We start from the raw sequence: 17,731 nt of genomic DNA, 5'->3' as shown, positions 1-17,731 counted from the left end.
TTTTTTTTTGAGGAAGATTAGCCTGACCTAACATCTGCTACCAATCCTCCTCTTTTTGCTGAGGAAGACTGGCCCTGAGCTAACATCCATGCCCATCTTCCTCTATTTTATATGTGGAATGCCTGCCACAGCATGGCTTGCCAAGCAGTGCATAGGTCTCCACACAGGATCCGAACCAGCCGACCCCGGGCTGCCAAAGCGGAATGTGCAAACTTAACTGCTGTGTCACCGGGCCAACCCCTCAGGGCGTTTAAATTTTTAACTTTAAATTATCATGAAAAGCTCAGTGTCATCTGTCGAAGACTGTACAAACTACTAAATTGAGGTGGTCCACACGTTCAACATTAGATTGGGCTACATTCCTTTCGATGACATCATATCTCTGCAAAGCTGGGCTTCTGGTAGTTGCTGTGATGAAAAGCAAATATTGCACAAAAGTTAATGTGGAGCAGGCAACGAGTGGCGTGTCTAATCTGGACCCACGGTTTGAGAAATTGTTCAGTGCTCAACAGATGCGTGCCTCCCATTAGTGAGTAATTGTGGTTATTTAAGAATGAAATTAAAATACTTTTTCCTTTGATCTGTGTGCACTGTTTTCTCAAACTGCTATTAAGTCATTAGGATATAAATACTATTAAGCCGTTTGGGCTAACTAATACATGGAAGTGTTAGGTATTTCTTTGGTTCGGAGCTCTGTGAAAAAATTACCAAACACCAAGGACGCCGTGAACCGAGCAAGTTTGGAAAGCTCTGGTGAACTATATATAAAGAATTGGCTAGGAAACTGAAAAGGGAAAAAGAGACATGGAGGTATTACACCAGTGTAGCAACTGTGGGAAGCAGGTACTTCTGGGGCAGGAGAGAACAGGGAGAACAGCCTGGAATATAAACATTTAAAAGATTGGAAGAGGGAGCACTTTTTGGCCAGTGGTCGTATCTCTGAGGTGCTGCAATGAGACTGGCTCTTTGGGTGTTGGAGAAACTGCAAACTAGATCTAACTGCTGTGATGGAAGGAACGTCCCCCAGGCGAAGAAGTCATGCTGGAGTGATGCTCAGAGGAATGGGAAGCAGTCTCTTCTTCCTCCTCCAGCCTCTCAGGCTCCCTCTATCGCCCCCTACTGGCAGAGACTAGCGTGGAGCTAGGGGGTGGAGCAGAAATGTGGTTTCTGGGATTCTAGCTCCAGCATCACAAAACAGGTTATAGAAGGAGTGTTTGGAGCCAAGAGATAATGATTTAATAACTGTCCCTGGACTGCAGCTCTCATGCTCACTCTGGGCCTGAAGTCCCTGGCCGTAGCCACTAGGGTGCCTCTTGAACCTGGGCTGGATCTGACTCTTGGTTCCCGATCCATACCCCAAGCTGCTTAACTGTAGGGTCTACAGGACAGCGCTGTTGGAACAGCCCTGGTTTGACCCTATGTTCCATCCCAGCCAAGTTCACTCATCCGTTCAATGTGGGAACATGGAGCAAGACACCTCACCCAACTATGAGGGAGATCAACATTTGAGACAAGGCTTTCCCAGAACAACTGAGGCCCAAAGAATGAGTGGAAAATGGGAGAAAGATGGGAATAGAGAGAGGAGAGAAGAGTGACAGCGTTTAACCAAAATTTCAGCTCTTCAGAGTCGTCTTCCCTGACCACCATACCTAAAGGCCCTCGCTTGCCTTATTTGCATTTTTATCCCGCTCATCCCTTACCTGTTCCCTTCAAAACACTTATTACAACGTGCAGCTTTGTCAGCTCACATGTTCAGTTGCCATTATGGTTGTTTCAGTCTGTCTCCATCAGATTTTAAGTTCCAGAAAGGCAAGGACAGGGTCTATTTTTGTTAACTCTATGTCCCCAGCACCTGCCACCCCATGAGTGTTCAATAAGTATTTCAAGCTAAACCATGTTCAGGAAAAGAGTAAGAACTTGAGTGCAAATGGAGAGGAAAGATCAGAAAATATCAAAGAGCTAGTGGCAGTATGTGAAATCAAAGAAGTGAAATTTTAGGCATAAGCCTCCCCGGACCCCGAGTCTCCCTCCCTGCTTGGTTTCTCTGTAGAGCACTTACTGCCATCCGACTCGCCGTGTAATTTTCTGATTGATTTCATATGTCATTTAATCCCCCCTGCTCACTAGAACATAAGCCCTTAGGGGCAGAGAGGATGTTTGTCTGTTTGGTTCACTCCTACATCTAGTATAGTGCCTGGCACATGGTAGGAACTCAAAAATATTTATTCAGAGAATGAACTTGTCCAGTGCTTTACTTTTGGCAAAGAATATTCATATCACGCTGTTGCACTTTCCTTGGTTATTATTCTCACCTGCTTCTTAGGGATGGTAGGAGGGACTGTTGTCATGTGTAATACCCAGACTGGCCTAACCCATCACTGTGTGGGGGTGCGTATGCGTGGTGGAAGCTGGAGGATTGCTGCTCCCGTAGCCTGTCTACTCCCGCATCAGAATCTTGATGGCCGTTTGCTCCTTTTTTCTTGTCTTTTGGACTTTAAATGTGCTTCCTCTCTTGCCTGGGGTTTAACCTTCCCACTTCCTATCCTCCTTTCCCCGGTCCCCCACACCTTGCACCTTTACCTGATTAAATCTTATCCATGCTTTACCCAAGGTCCTCTCCTTCAGGACAGCCTTCTTGGCCTCTAGACATCACATTACACTGTTGGCGATTTACTCTCAAGTATTTAACAGGAAATGTTATGGCTGACTTATAGGTTGAGCTATAACCCAGTGCTGCCATCCTTCCAGTCAAGACCACACTGTCAGGGAAGGTGCCCTGGTATTCCATTCCAGAGCCCCCACTCCAGAGACAGCTCTACGTCACTCCGGTGCTTCTGATGCCATATCTTGATTAACCACCTTCGTTTTGCTAATTACCACACTATATGTCAGAAATCAGGTCTTTGTGGTGGAAATGAGGGACCTGTTGACTAGCATAATAATAAGTACCATAAATAGACTCTAATTGGTAAAGTTGAAGGTAGTCAAAATAGATGAGTTGGCCAAAATATTTTTAAAGAACTTTCCAGCCATACCTAATGAAGAACTCAGTAAGACCTCTAGTCTTTGACCTCAGGGATGGTGTCTGAGCCTTGATTCTTAACAGTCCTGTGTCACCCATGGGATGATAAGGATTCCTGGTTGTCTGATGTGACAATAATGGTAATTGATTTTGCCCCTAGAACAGGAGTAGGCAAACTAGAGCCCATGGCCTTGTCTACCTGTTTATGTAAATAAATGTTTATTGAAACGCAGCCATGCCCATTGTGCACTTATTGTTTGTGTCTGCCTTTGCACTACGACAGCAGAGATGAATAGTTGTAACAGAGACTGTCTGGCCTGCAAAGCTTAAAATATTTATTATCTAGCCCTTAAATGAACCTTGCATGCAAGACAGTAACCAGATCACCTAAGAGGACAGTTTGCTGGGACTTCATTGAACTTTACAGAATGCACTGTTTGACCTGTTTCTGCCTGCTTGCTAATAAACATTTGCATAATAAATGCTCATCTGTGTGGTAGAATTTGGCCTTAGACTTGCTTTTATTATAACCTAATAATGCAGTTGTGGGGGAATCATTAACCTTCACTCACCTCAAATTTCTTTGGTGGCTTCTAGTTTCTATGAGTAAGAACGTAAGCATTGTGCACAAGTCATGATTAAATTGGCTCAGATGAGTTTCCAAACCTTGGCTGTGTCTTTCTGCCATGTACTACCCAGGAGCCCAGTACTCCTCCTGAGAAAGACTCATCAGGCTCACCATTCCATCCTTCACAGTTTTTGTGCCTGTATCCCCCTCTAGAGTGTGAGTCTCATGAAGGCAAGAAAGGGTTGTCTCATTCACCTGCGTCGTTAATGTGTGCTCCATCTTAGAGGTTCAAGACATGTTCATAGAAAGGAAGACATAGATACACCAATATCTGAACGTGTATTAATGGAAGCTTGCTAACTGCAAACTATAGTTAGTTAAAAGAGTGAACCCAGCAGTCAGCTAGATTAAGAACCAGGCAAGGGGTCCACAGTAACCTACATGATTGCAATCTATCTCAATGTGTCCCCTGCCTCACCTCCCTTCTGGAGGTGGGAGCTGTGTGTGAGGGAACACAGCTGTGGCAATTACAGTCCCGGAGTTTGGTGGACACAGTTGCCTTAATTCACCTTGTAGCCCTAACAGGCAGGGAGTATTATCCACGTTTTACACATGAGAAAAATGAGGCATAGACACAGATGGAACAAGCGACTTGCTTTAGGTCCAGGTGATAGGACAGCCCATGTTTTTTTCACCAGCTCATGATGCTTCCATGCTCAAGAGTCTTTTGAGTGAGCTAATGAACATTTGAATGAATTATCTCTTTTATAACATTGCTACAAGAGGTTAACAACCGAGTCACCTTCTCACAAGGTAACATGTTCCAACTTTGGATGATTTTAGTTGTCAGGACAGGTGAAACCCAGTGACCCTCGATTGGGAGGGCACCAGCATCCCCATATGAGGCCTGTGGATTCCTGTCCCTGCCTACCTTCATAAGATGCCCCTGGTAATATTCAACAAATTCCTGTCCAGCAAACACCTGCAATAAATTAGAGGAGGTGGTGAAAGTAAGCAAAAGAGTGGGTTTGGATGATGCTGGAAAGAAGATGGATTTTAGTTTTTTTCCTTTTACCTTGTTTCCCTTCGTGTATCATTTCCATGCAGAAATTGCAAATTAATGGTCACATCGAACTATCTGTCAACGTATTACTGCTCTTGCAGTATCAAATTATGTTGGCAATGTTTCCAGCTGCCTAGGACTCTATTGCAATTTAATTTGAAAGGAACTCAAATTGCATCTCCAAATGGATAAAAAATTAATTTTACATACAAGCTATCCACCTCCACATTTTCAGCCCCATGCCCCAAATTATCTCAATTTAGGTTCAACTTTGAACAGTACATATGTTACAACAAACTTCACATGCAAAGATGAATACATAGAAAATTCACGAATTGGAAATCTGCTTTGCTGCTCCTTTTTTTAATAAGATGTTCTGCTTTGATTAAGGTCATTACGAGATTCTACAGCTATTGCCTTTGACAGTGGGGATGGAGGCTGGGTCCGTACAGAACAAAACAGGCTTGAATTCTGACAACCACATGATTACCCTTAACAATTGGAGTGTAGAGAGAGCCCTGATCCACCCCTTTACTTACTACATTTCCCCTGCACTATATTAGGGTTTGGATTCTGGTTTGGTCTTCAGTCATCCCCCACTTTCTATATTTACTCAATCTTTCATTTATTTATTAAACAACTTTCCGGTTATAAAAATGAAGAGATCCAAGGACGCTCAAGTTAGCAGAGGACGTGAACATGAACCAAAAATATAAACAATTAATCTGCAATTTGATAAAGGCTATGGAAGAAATGTGCTAATGCGTTCAAGAAAGCAGATAATGGAGGCATTCCTTCTGCTTGGACAAGGAAGACTTTTGGAGGAAGTTACAAGGAAAGGGTGGCATTGGAGCTGGGTCTTGAATATATTGCATAGGGATTTGCCGGTAACATGCCAAGCAGGGGGAAGAATGGGCAAAAGCTTGGAGGTGTGAAAGGATTCAGGATGCAAGACTTTGTTTTAGGAATGTAGGGTTAGAGGAGTGAGCATTGGAAAATGAGGGAGGGAATTTGGGGGTGGGAGGGTGCAAGTTGCAGGGTGGGCTCCGATATTAGGTTGAAAATAGTCCTTCAGGAGGAAATGATACTTTCGTAAGATCTTATTTTGGAAGGGGAGAAGTGATCAGAGGTTAGGAGGACCAACCTGCATTCCAGAGGCAGCTACAGGAATGAAGAAGCTTCCGAAGACATGAGTCAGTCTCATACACACACACACCCCTGTCCTTAAGATGTGTGAGGACACGGATGGGTCTGGGGCAAGAATCCAAACGGAGGCCTGTGGCCCTTTTCCTTCCCCTTTCACCCACCTGCATCCCTCTTCACAAAAGGCCTCTTGCACATGTATCTGGAGACCTTAATCCTCATGTCCAAGCTCTGTCCACTCCCCACAAACAACCATTCTTTGGTCGCCCCTTGGGCCTAAGGGTGCACACATGGAGTATGGTCTGATCTTGGAAGGGCAGACCAAGGAAAGAGGTTCCCACAAACCCTGGAAGTGAGTTTGGGCCACTGGGGCAGGGAATTCTGGGGTGTCAGGTGCCTGGAGCCTGGTTTGGGAGGGGGAGCACAGGGGCCCAGTAGACATGTTGGCTCACTGACTCCTGCTCCAGGAAGAGGGCACACTCTGAAGAGAGCCAGAGTGTGCTCCTTAAGGCGCAGGGCTCAGGACAGGGCCCCTGTTGCCAAGTCTAAGGGCAGAAAGAAAGTACACCCAGAGGCCGAACCACTGTGACTTTCCATTACAGGAAGATTTTCCAGCTTCCCAGACAAGCCACGCTCGCTTCCTACTGTTTCTCATCTCATTGGCCTGCAGGCTGTTACTCAAGAAGGTTGTGTGGACTGCGCCTTATCTGGAGGCAGAAACCATAGGCCCTAGGCCTGGATATATTTACACGGGGGATATAAATTCAACAAACCAATCTCCACTGCACACACAAGGCTTTCTCAGCAATTTCCAATGTGTTTGCACCACCCCGAATGTAAACCTGAGATTCTCGCTGCTGCAGCAATTACTGGAGCAGAAGCTGGGTTCAGCAGCTGAGGTTTCGGGGTGTGGGAGGGGGGTGTCAGATTGAAAGCATGAATGCTTCCATCACCATTTTGAAAACCAGTTTCTATTGTGTAGAATTTCAAGACATTCTCTTGCTTGAATCCAAAAATAGATATGTTCACCTTAAAGACTTGATGACGCGCTGGAGAGCTCAGAACAGGGACTGTGGAGTCAGGGGGTCTGAGCTCAGTTCCCAAGAACAGGTCACCATCTGTTCATCTCAGCTTAACAAACAAGAACTGGCCCCTCGACAGGCCCTGCACCATGTGCTGGGCTTGCTGGACAAACAGAACATGGTCCCTTGTAGCCTGGGAGGAGTGATGGATAAATGACCAAGCAGTTCCTAGAAAGCGTGACAAATGCTGAGTGGGTGGGCAGCTGTGCAAAGTGCCAGGGGAGCCCAGAGCTGAGGACTTGTCTGTGTGGCCCTAAGTCAGTCATGTCCCTTTGTTGGCCTCAATTCTCTGTGCCAGAGGGCTGCTTTCAGCGTGAAAGTTCTTCGTCCAGAGTTACAGCTTGGTAAATAGCCGCTGCCTTCCCCTTTCTTGAAGGGGAGTTCTTGAACTTACAAAACACTTTCACCTACACATATCCAACTCACAGGTCCACCAGAGGTCTTCTTGCCATTTGCACGTGAACTGAGATTTCTTAAACCTCTTAATTTCCATAGCCTTGGGAAATCCCGAAATCATCTGTTGGTAACACATATGGATGTATTTTGAGTCCCCTTTGCGTCTGGTCCCTGTGTTCCCATGTGGCATCTTATTTGGCCCAAGTGAGGCATGCAGATCCAAGCCCTTTCTAGAATCTGCAGGAAGTTCAATCATGACAAACCATTTTGTGGTATTTTGAGGACCTTGCTGAAGATCGAGGCGTCACGTGAAGAACAGTCACACTGGGCTCCACCCAACATTCTGCCATCTTGTTCACCCCCAGCTTCTCCTATTCAAACCCAGCATCCAGTGAATTCATTTTTCTCTTCCTCTGAAGGCTGACCACAACTGATCCCAAGGCTCTGAGAATGCAGCTTCCACTCCAACAAGCTTCCCAAGACGTTTCTCCAGGAAAGGTCATTCTCTCCAAGAGGAATGCCCCCTATTAGGCAGAGGTAGTTTTCTCTGTCTCTTTATAGTTCATTTTATACTCATTAGCAGCCCTCGGAGATTACTGCAATAATTTCCACTTTATGGACGAGGAAATAGAGGCTCAGAGATGAAGTGTCTTTGCTCAAGTTCACACAGCTAGTGAGCGTGAGAGTCTGGCTTCAAGCTGTTCCCTGCCCGGCTCCACTTTTCCTTGTGGCCTGTCTGATGACGATCAGTCACATGTGTTTCAGAGGGACCAAGTGACTTTTCCCATGTCTTGACCTTCCCTCTCTGGGAGAAAATCTCTTTGTTCTGTAGCAGGCTTGCAACATCCCTTGCCCTCTTTGAAAAGGCACCCCTGCCTGCCCCTTCCTTTAAGAGGAGCAGAAAGTGTTTCTGTGCACTCCTCCACGGGTGAGCTGTGGAGAGAACACTGTAGTAGCTGGAGACGAGGGGTGGGAAGACAGGCCAGTGGCCAGCTTAGCACTAAATGATTAAGTCTCCAAATCACCGTCTCCTCAGGAGGACCTCAGGCTCCTGAGGACCAAGCCATTTCTGCCTCACAGTTCTAGGCTTTCTTACATTCTCCCCAGGTTCCCCCAGATTCCTGATGACTGTGGCATGCCTCATGTTTATGTGCTTTCCCTCGTCTCAGTCCCTCATGGTGTCACAGTGCAGAGAAAACAGAGCTGCTGGCCCCTCAAGGACTTCAGATCTCCGCTGTGCCACTCACTATGTGGCTTTGGTCCAATCCTTTCACCTCACTCTGGTTTCCTCCAGGATGAGGCTAGTGATGCTTTCCTCACAGGTTTGGGTGAGATTTACAAAACAGAGCATCCTTTCAGCTGATGCTTACCGAGACCCTCCTCTGCAGGTCCCTGCGGTGGACGTGGGCTGGAGTGATGAGCAGAGAGCACCCCTGCTCTCAAGGAGCTCACATCCTAGTGAGCAGGGACAATTTTAAAAAGCTGTCACAGCGGAAAATGATTAATATATAAGGAAACAGTTAATAAAAGGAGAAAGAAATAGCCATAACCTTTGCCCAGGGCCTCAGCAAGGAAGTCTTCACAGAAGAGGCAAAGTGAATGAGGACTGCGGTGGGGAGAGGGGATTGCTGAACACCAGCAGGAGGGGAAAGGCAGAGCGAAGGAGAGCAGTGGGAGAGGCTGTGTCCTCTTTCCTCGGGGTGCATACACAGCATATACAGGCTCTCTTTCCAGGCCCCTGTGGCCAGGCCCATCTTCTGACTTCACATACTAGGCATGGAGTCAGACAGACACAAGTTCAAAACCATACTTGTGGACCTTGCTACTCTATTCAAGTTCCTGGGCCTCTCTGGGCCTCAGTTTATTCTTCTGTAAAGTGGGTTGACACGCCCTCCCTACACGGTTGCACAGTGATGCAGGTGGTAGAACCCAATGCTGTGGCTGCGGGCCATCAATGGTGTTCTGTTATTATTGTTTTGTTTGTGCTTTAAGGGCATATTGGGCTGTGGCACATCTTAAGATGTTTGACAAAATGAGGTTTTAGCTGTGGACCTAAAAGGGTCATAAATGTTCCTGTTCTTGTCTCTAATGAGTGCGGGTGATTATCTTATTGGGATTTGGCATCAGTTTTGAAGGCACACCCAGAGGAAGAATGTAGATGGGATCCTGAGCAGGGTGGGCAGCCTCCCAGCTAGGGAAGTTCTAGCATCTGGACTTGCAGAAAGGCTCCAGCTGGGTAAGGCTCGTGGGAATGCTTGGACTTCCCAAGCAAGCAGCTTCTCACTATCCCTGTGCTTGTGCATTTGTTCTCATGGCGTCCTGAGTTGTTAAACCAAGCAGCCGTGGCAGCCCCGCCAGATCATAACCCCGAACTATAGGGACCGTACTTTTCACCTCCTACTCCACGTGGGCTCAGCACAATGCATCCTCAGCCACAGCTTGTTCAATGTCACATTTTCAAAGTCACCCATTTGCTTTTGGGATGCTGGCTTTCCTTTACACAAAGGACCTGTGAGCATGAATAATGGGGCTATAAAAGTGACTGTGAACTTCTCAGCTGGGCTGGGGCCATGCTGTCCACTCTCCCCAGCAGCACATGAGCAGATCTGGGCAGGTTTGCCAGGCTCCCTGACATTTCTGGGCATCCTTCTCAAAAGAGGACCACTTTGAAGTATGTTCCTTGGTAAGGCTCTGACACAAGTCCAGGACATTTTCCCCACAGGGACCAATCAAGGAATTCAGCTGGCATCAAGTCCCCCATCCCTTTCTTATTGCTGCATTGGCAGAAGCAGCCTTATCCCTAAATGCTTTGAAGGGACCGGAGAGATGATAGAATCCATTATTTTGCGTAAGGATGCTACCCAGCACTGCCACTTATAATATGTTCAGTGTAGATAAAGCATATGAAGCCTTATTATATTCCTATTATTGCAAAAGAAAAACTACCATATATCAAATACTTAAGTTTCACGTGCAGTTCTAACTGCTTTCAAACCACATCTCATTTAACTCCTGCTCCTCTCCCAATGAAGTTAGCTACTATTATCATCACCATTTTACGAATAAAATAAAAATGGACCCAAAGAGATTGTATAACTTGGTAGGTCCTATAGGTGGTATGGGGGAAAATATACTGATTTGATCTCTAGCCTGTGCTTAGCTGCTCCTGGCTAAGAGAACGTGACACAAGAACTTATGGGGATGCTGATCACAAAAAAAGTTATGCTTCTATCATAACACATGCCTAAACCTTACAGAATGAGCTTTATACGTGGGGATTTAAAAAAATTATTTTGATTGTTATACTCTGTTTTGTACAAAAACACATATTTAATTTGTGTAAAGTATAAACAGAATATTCATAATAAACAAAGATATAGCCCATGCTATATATGGGGATCTGGGGCCAAGATCAGTAGGGAGGGATGGAGTAGGAGACAGCATTAGGGTGATCAGATCTGCTTTTAGAATGATGTCCCTGGAGGGGCCTGTTTGGAAAAAAGTGGCGAGGAGAGGAAGAAGGGTTGAGGGCTGTCATAGGAGGCTGAGAAATGATGAGTATGTTGTCATTGAAAGGAAGGAAAATTCCAAGGCATAGTCAACAGGTCACAGTGACCATGTGGATAGACTGGGTGCTGTGTGTTGAGGATGCGGCTCAATTTCCAGCCTGGCCACCTTCGTGCAGTTAACTGAAGATACGGGGCTGGTTTCCTAAGGGGAAAGGATGTGCCCGGATTAAACGTAAGGAGGCAGGTCAGAACCCTAGCAACCTTCTAAACTAGTATATCCCCAAAGTATTGTGTATGCTGTTGGTGGTCCCCAAGATGATTTTTAGTGGAACCCTGATGAACCTTTAAAAATTTAACAATTTGCATTTATTTTTATGGTTTATTTATTGGTTTATTTACATGGTTAACATTTATTCATGGCAAGTGATTCAGGTTTTCCCTTTATATAGTTATGTTTTCATTCAGATGCATGTATTTAAGTAAGAAAAAGGAGTTTGATTTACAGAAAAATGTTAATTCAGTTACATTCTATGTGGCAAAAATCATGAAGGCAGTGGCTGAGTGGTTGAGATAAGTTTGAAGTGCTGGTCTCCTCTGTTTTATTGAAACACCCAACCCCGCCTTCCTGACCGTCTCCTGAGAGCCTTTGTGTCTTGCATGTGTGTCTTGCAGATCCAGTGCACGGCCCACAGAATGTGGAGATTGTGGACATTAGAGCCCGGCAGCTGACCCTGCAGTGGGAGCCCTTTGGCTATGCGGTGACCCGCTGCCACAGCTACAACCTCACGGTGCAGTACCAGTACGTGTTCAACCAGCAGCAGTATGAGGCTGAGGAGGTCATCCAGACATCTTCCCACTATACCCTGCGTGGCCTGCGCCCATTCATGACCATCCGGCTGAGGCTGCTGCTGTCCAACCCGGAGGGCCGGATGGAGAGTGAGGAGCTGGTGGTGCAGACGGAGGAGGACGGTGAGTGAGGGAGGCGCGCTTATTTTGGAATGGAGAATGTTGGACATGCTCACGGGGCCATACCTGTCAGTTATGAGGTTTTAATTTTTCCTGAATCTTTAATCTCCCCCTCTGTATCTGCCTCTTTTCCAAGGTCTTCAATAAAGGACCATGCAGGCTGTGTATTACACAACTCCAGGGGGCGCTGTTCCCATGGATAATGGTAGCTCTGCCACAGACACACACTCAAGTTTGACGTTTCTACATCCCCATCCCTCTTCTCACTTTATACCACCTTCTATGCCCAACGTTTAACCACGTTGATGCATCCTGAAAGAGACAGTGTATATGGATCGCACAGTTTAAACATGTTGAGTTTGGGAGTCAGACAACTCTGGACTCTAAGAATTAAAATCAAAAAGTACATATAAAGAGCTTAGCGCATACGTTGAATGTACCCAGAACTGAATTCCCACCTGGATGTCCTCCAGGCATCTCAACCCAAAGTATCCAAAAATAAACTAAGCTCTTCTAGGCTGACTTCTCTCCCGGTGTTCCTCATCTCAATGACCTTCATCTAGTCACTCAAGATAAAGTCAGCCTGGAGGCCTCCATTCCTCCCACTCCACCACTCCCCCCTCCACCCCTACAAGATTCTGATGTCTGCTTCCTGCAGTTTATCTTCCAACCTGGTTCTTAACTTGAGACTCCAGGAACATAGAGCCATGTGTACCTGCTGGAACACATCACCTTTCCCGCCCCTCCCTCCCTGCTCATGCCGTTTCTCCTGCTTGGAATGGCCTTTCCCTCCATGTTTGTGCGACAAGCTCTATTAATCTTTCAAGTCTTCGCTTACATGCTACTTCCTCCAGGAAACTTTCTCTGACTGCCCCAAGCCAACGTGGGTGTTCCAACTCAGGCTCCCATTGCATGTACCATGTAACTCCACCACAGCAGTTATCTTATTTATGGGAGAACAGAACAACTTGCCAGCTCTCGGACTTCATTAGGAAACACTTCTCCATGGCCCTATTTCAGCTTTCCCTCTAGCCAGGCTGCCTCTGGCCCCGTGGGGTGACTTTAGTGAGTTCCCTGGAATCAGACTCTCAGGTGAAGATTTGTGTGCAAGTGATTGATTAAGGAAGTGTTCTCAGGGGAGACTAGGAAGGGAGTGAGGGAAGCAGGACAAGGAAGGAGAGAAAGCCAAGATACAACTTCAGGCCAAGTCCAGCAAAGGGGGTCTGCGACCTGAGCCTACAGAGCTCCACAGGGCAGGTATGCATCACTCTTGTTTCAAATCAGAGAAGGGAACTGCCGGCCAATGTTTAGGGCTAGGATGGGGAAGGAGGATTGGAAAGTAAATTGTCAGGAACTTTTGGCTCTTTGCACGTGCAGGCAAAAGATCAAGGGGCACAAAAGTGGTACAAAGAGATCAGAAGGGATCTGGGCAGAGCACTGTCATTGTCAGCTACATGAAGAAAATACCCCCACTTGACACAGATTAGCCTTAGAACCTCAAAGCAGAGCCTCTACCGTGGCAATCCTCTCTATACTCTTGTTTCATATAAGTCAGTCCAAGGACCCCTGAGTGATGGCCCCTGGTGGGATCCAGATCCATATCTTCAGCTGCAAGTTCCCGTAAGGAGACAGAGGAAAGAGCGCCAGCCTCTTTTCCCCTGGACCCCCGATTCTCAGTCCCCTCTAAGTCCTATGCTAGAACTGCAAGTTTTACACAAAGAAAATACCTTCACAGGAAGGGTTTGCCCTTCCTGACCCCCTTTAAAGTCACCCCTGCAGCCACTTTCTTTTCAGCCCCTGCAGACCATGCTTCTAGGTAGCAAAAGCAGTGGGGACTTAGCCTCTGTCACCTTGGCCCCCCACCTTCCTGCCTTTCAATGAACCTTAGTCTTCTGTGGGTACAGCTCCCCCTGGATGAACTTCTCCAGGTGATCTGAGCACTCTACTTCCTATGAACCCACTCCCATCCAGCCTCCAGCAGAAGGAGTTGGGCATTCCTTCTTGCCCTTATTCTGCAGCCCAGGGGCTGTGGCCCTGGATTTGGCTTCTGATAAAGCTGCCAGACCTTTCCCTAGGTCTGGCTCCGTTGTTTCAAAAACATACAGCCCCTTCTTCCAGCAGGTAGAAGAGTGCGCTATTTGAGAAGGCGGACTCTGGAGCCAAATGCACCTGGGACAAGTCACTTAACCTCTCAGTGCCTTGGTTTCTGCATCTCTAAAATGGGGATGATAATAGTACTTACCTTATAGGTTGTTGTGCTCACTAAAAGGGATGGTATACAAAGACAGTAGAAAAATGCCCAGCAGATTGTAAGTTTTCAATAAATGTGCTACTATATTTGCACTAAATCCAGAAAAAAAATTTCTTGACAAAGGCTCCTCTAGCACAAGAAACTCGGAAATCACCCACATGTCCTAGGAAATCCCCCGAGAGCTCTAGACATCCACTCCACAAGGTTGTAGAAAATATGACATAGACTCTCGAGGAGTGGCAATGTGATTGGTACCTGATCTGAGAAGCAGAGTCAGGGCGAGAAGGGTGGTTTAGTGACAAGCGTTCCTGGGGTCCCCCTGGTTGTTAGACAGGGAGGAGCCCCTGTTGAAAAGCAGCGTAAAAATTCAGGACTCAGAGATGAATGATAGGGTTTGGCCCAGGAGCAACTCAAGGTGTTTCTTCGAGGATGCTGGGCCCACCTTGGGCTGCTTTTTGAATATCACCTATGTGTGCGACAGCACATCCCAAGTCTTATCTTTAAGGCATGTCTTAACCTCTCCCTTTATCCTCCTTGTCACCAGGAAAAGATCACAAAACCTCTATCAAAACAACGTGAGAGCAGCAATGCGTTGACATTAAATTTTAATTAAAAACCATTAATAAAACATCAATTCCTACTCTACCGAGATATGTGGACTTTATCATATTAAAAACACCAACATACAGGACACCAGTCCTCAGTCTTGTAGCCGTCTTGAGGCCCTGTCTCTGGAACCACTAAGCTGAAGGATGGTCTCAAACAGCACAGGCCTCCTCTGTATGCCAGAATTAGGTTCCTTCTAAAGAGGGGAGAAACACCATTTCTGTTTGCTGGGATCTCATTTACCTCAAGGACAAGCTGAGGATGGTGCCTGGCTCTAGTCGATTAACTGAAACCCCCCTCTGGGAGCCAAAGAACAACCTCTCAGATGGAGCTGACTGGACTCATGCTGCTTTCATCCGTGCAACAAAATTGTCTTCTGGGGAATTTGTAGAATTTGTAATTTCAGCACCCCAGTGCCTCTGAGGGCCTGCAAAGTAATCCACGGCTGGTGAGAGAGGCTCGTGGCCACTGAGCCCTGTTGCTTCAGCTGGGAAGCAGCTGTTGATAGGAGACTAAATGGGTTCTTTATTTCTCTCTTCTTCACAAATGTCTCAGACAAAACCACGGCTCACTTATTTAGTGGTTATTTCTCCACCTTTATCCAGACCACAGCCAAGACTATGAAATGGCATAGAGGAGGCCTTGAAAGATAAAAATGGTATTGATGATGGTCTCATTTTGGCTACCATTTATTGAGTGCCTACACTGTGCTAGGAACACATAGGCATGTTCCATTCATTGACTCATACACAAGATTTTACTTTGAAATGTTTCAAATCTATAGAAAAATTGAAAGAATAGTACAAAGTAGATCTGTAAACCCTTCACCTAGATTCAACATTTGTTAACACTTTGCTGCATTTTCTTTTTATATATATATATATATGATACATATGTGTAATTTATATGATATGGAAATATTATATTTTAAAAACATCATATTTTAAACTATTTGAAAGAAAATTGCAGAAGCCATGACACCTGACCTCTAATCTCTTTAGTGTACATGACCTCAGTATAAGGATGTTCTCTTACATATCCACAATACCATAGGACATCTAAGAAATTTAGTATTCACTTAAAAATAATCAAACAGAAAATCCACATTTACATCTCCAGTAACATTAAGCCTGATTTTATGTGACAAAACCAGAATATGAGACATTTTCGGCAAAAATGCTACATGGATTGGTGATGTATATTTCTCACTGTACCATGTCAAGCGGTACATAATGTCAGGGAGCCTCTACCGGTGATGCTCCATTTGGTCACTTAGATAAGATGGAGACCACCGAATCTCTGCACTGTAAAAGGGACCTTTTCCCTTTGGAAATCAGCTAATCTATGCATCGATACTTTCAGGTCCTGTGAGCGTCCTAGACCCAAGGAACTTTTCACACAATGGTTTTAGCACTCCTTGATAACCTTCACCTGAATCAATTATTACATTAGTATTTACGAAAGGGTGATTTTTAAACCTGACATTCCCTCTAAATGTATTAATGAGCATTCTTACTTATAGAAGAGCTTTTCTCTCCTCATTCCTCTCCCCATTTTTAGTACCCCTATATTCACTCATAGATTTTTTTTTACTTGATGTATTAAAATTCATTACTATTATTGTTCTTTTTGATGCTCGAATTGTCTTAAATATGGCTAGTGGGAGTCCCTTCAAGTTGGCTCCTAGGTCCTTTTGACATGTTCTCATCAGTCTTCCTTGCTTCTGGCACAATGAAATATTCTAGACTACCTTGATACTAGATCTTCAGGTCTGGGGCAGACCTGAAGTCAACTGCTCATCTAAGGATTTCTGGTTGCTTTCAGTGGGTTGTGGTATTTTGGCGCTAAGATACATATCTTAGGTGTTCTTAGTGGGGTGTTATGGCCTTTAGGCTCTTCAAGGGGGTAGAGCTAAAGAATATGAATTATCTGTTTTAAATCATGAGCTCATACTCATTCAAATCCAGCATCTCAGGATTCTTCTGTGCTTGCTTCATTCCATACATATACCTCCCTTCTCCCACAGTGAGAACCCTGGTTCCCAGCATCCGCATATTTTCTCATTTGCTGCATCCTGCAATACATACAAAATAGTTTCAGAATTACAATGCCAATCACTCTAACAAACACGAAAGCTATGAGGTTAGGTTAAAGGTTTTCTATGCAGTTTTTCTCTCCTTAGGCAGCCAAAATCCTGGCTGTTCGAAGGTTCATTGTTTTCTCTGAATGGTTATATTATCAATCTGATACCCAATTAGGTTCATTTGTTTCTATTTTAAGGTTTGCCCTCCCCCCCCCCGTCCTTTTTATTTAATTTCATTGTTTTTTAACATCAAAACAGTTGCATGGTTCAAAAGTAAATACTATATAAAAAAGTACACTCAGAGAAGTAGTGTCACCACCTCTATCTCTTTCACACTGTTTCTATCCACACCTGAAAGGTAACCATTTTTGTTCATTTCAGATTTATCTTTCCTATAGTTCATTTTGCAAAAAAGGAAAAATGTCTCTTTCTCTTATTTTTTATATAAAAGATAGCATAATAGATATACTCTGCATCTCATGTTTTTGTTCGCTTAATATATACTAGAAATCCCTCCATAGGGGGTTGTACAGATTTGTGTCTTTCTTTTTGATAGCTGGATGGGACTTCATTATGCGGCTATACCATGGTTTAGTCAAGCAGGGTCCTGTGCATCCTCAGGTCGTTCTCATTGTCTCCTGTGACAAATAGTACTGTAGCAAACAGCCCTGTGCAGAAGCTCTTTGGTATTTGTGGAGACGTATTTTCAGGGTAAATTCCTAATAGTGGGATTGCTGGGGTCAAAGGTAAATGCATATGCAGTTTCGTTAGATGTTGACAGATCCTCTTCCACAGAAGATGTATCATTTTACATTTTCACCAGCAATGTAGATTCATTTAACCTTAACACCAAATGTGAAAAAGCAAACAGTGTTATTTTTATTTTTCTTATTTTACAATAGGGACATTTAGGCTCCCATATAATTTATAATAATTATATAAAATATGATTATAATTAATATAGGACATACTATATTAATATAATTGATATGTAACATGATTAATCACATATAAGACATATTGTTTCCTCTAATATAGTAAA

General features: G+C 44.8%; 1 protein-coding gene across 1 annotated transcript in view; it reads left to right on the top strand.

Annotated features, from left to right (window-relative positions):
• PTPRT (protein tyrosine phosphatase receptor type T) overlaps positions 1-17,731 on the top strand; it is a 1,006,957-nt gene that overhangs the window by 629,667 nt on the left and 359,559 nt on the right. Inside the window, exon 8 of the mRNA XM_046677949.1 lies at positions 11,456-11,752. Coding sequence (XP_046533905.1) covers positions 11,456-11,752 — 297 coding nt within the window. The remainder of the gene's footprint in view (positions 1-11,455; positions 11,753-17,731) is intronic.

Source organism: Equus quagga, chromosome 12 (genome assembly GCF_021613505.1).
Source record: "Equus quagga isolate Etosha38 chromosome 12, UCLA_HA_Equagga_1.0, whole genome shotgun sequence".
Taxonomy (NCBI): domain Eukaryota; kingdom Metazoa; phylum Chordata; class Mammalia; order Perissodactyla; family Equidae; genus Equus; species Equus quagga.
This window is presented reverse-complemented; position numbering and strand designations above follow the sequence as displayed.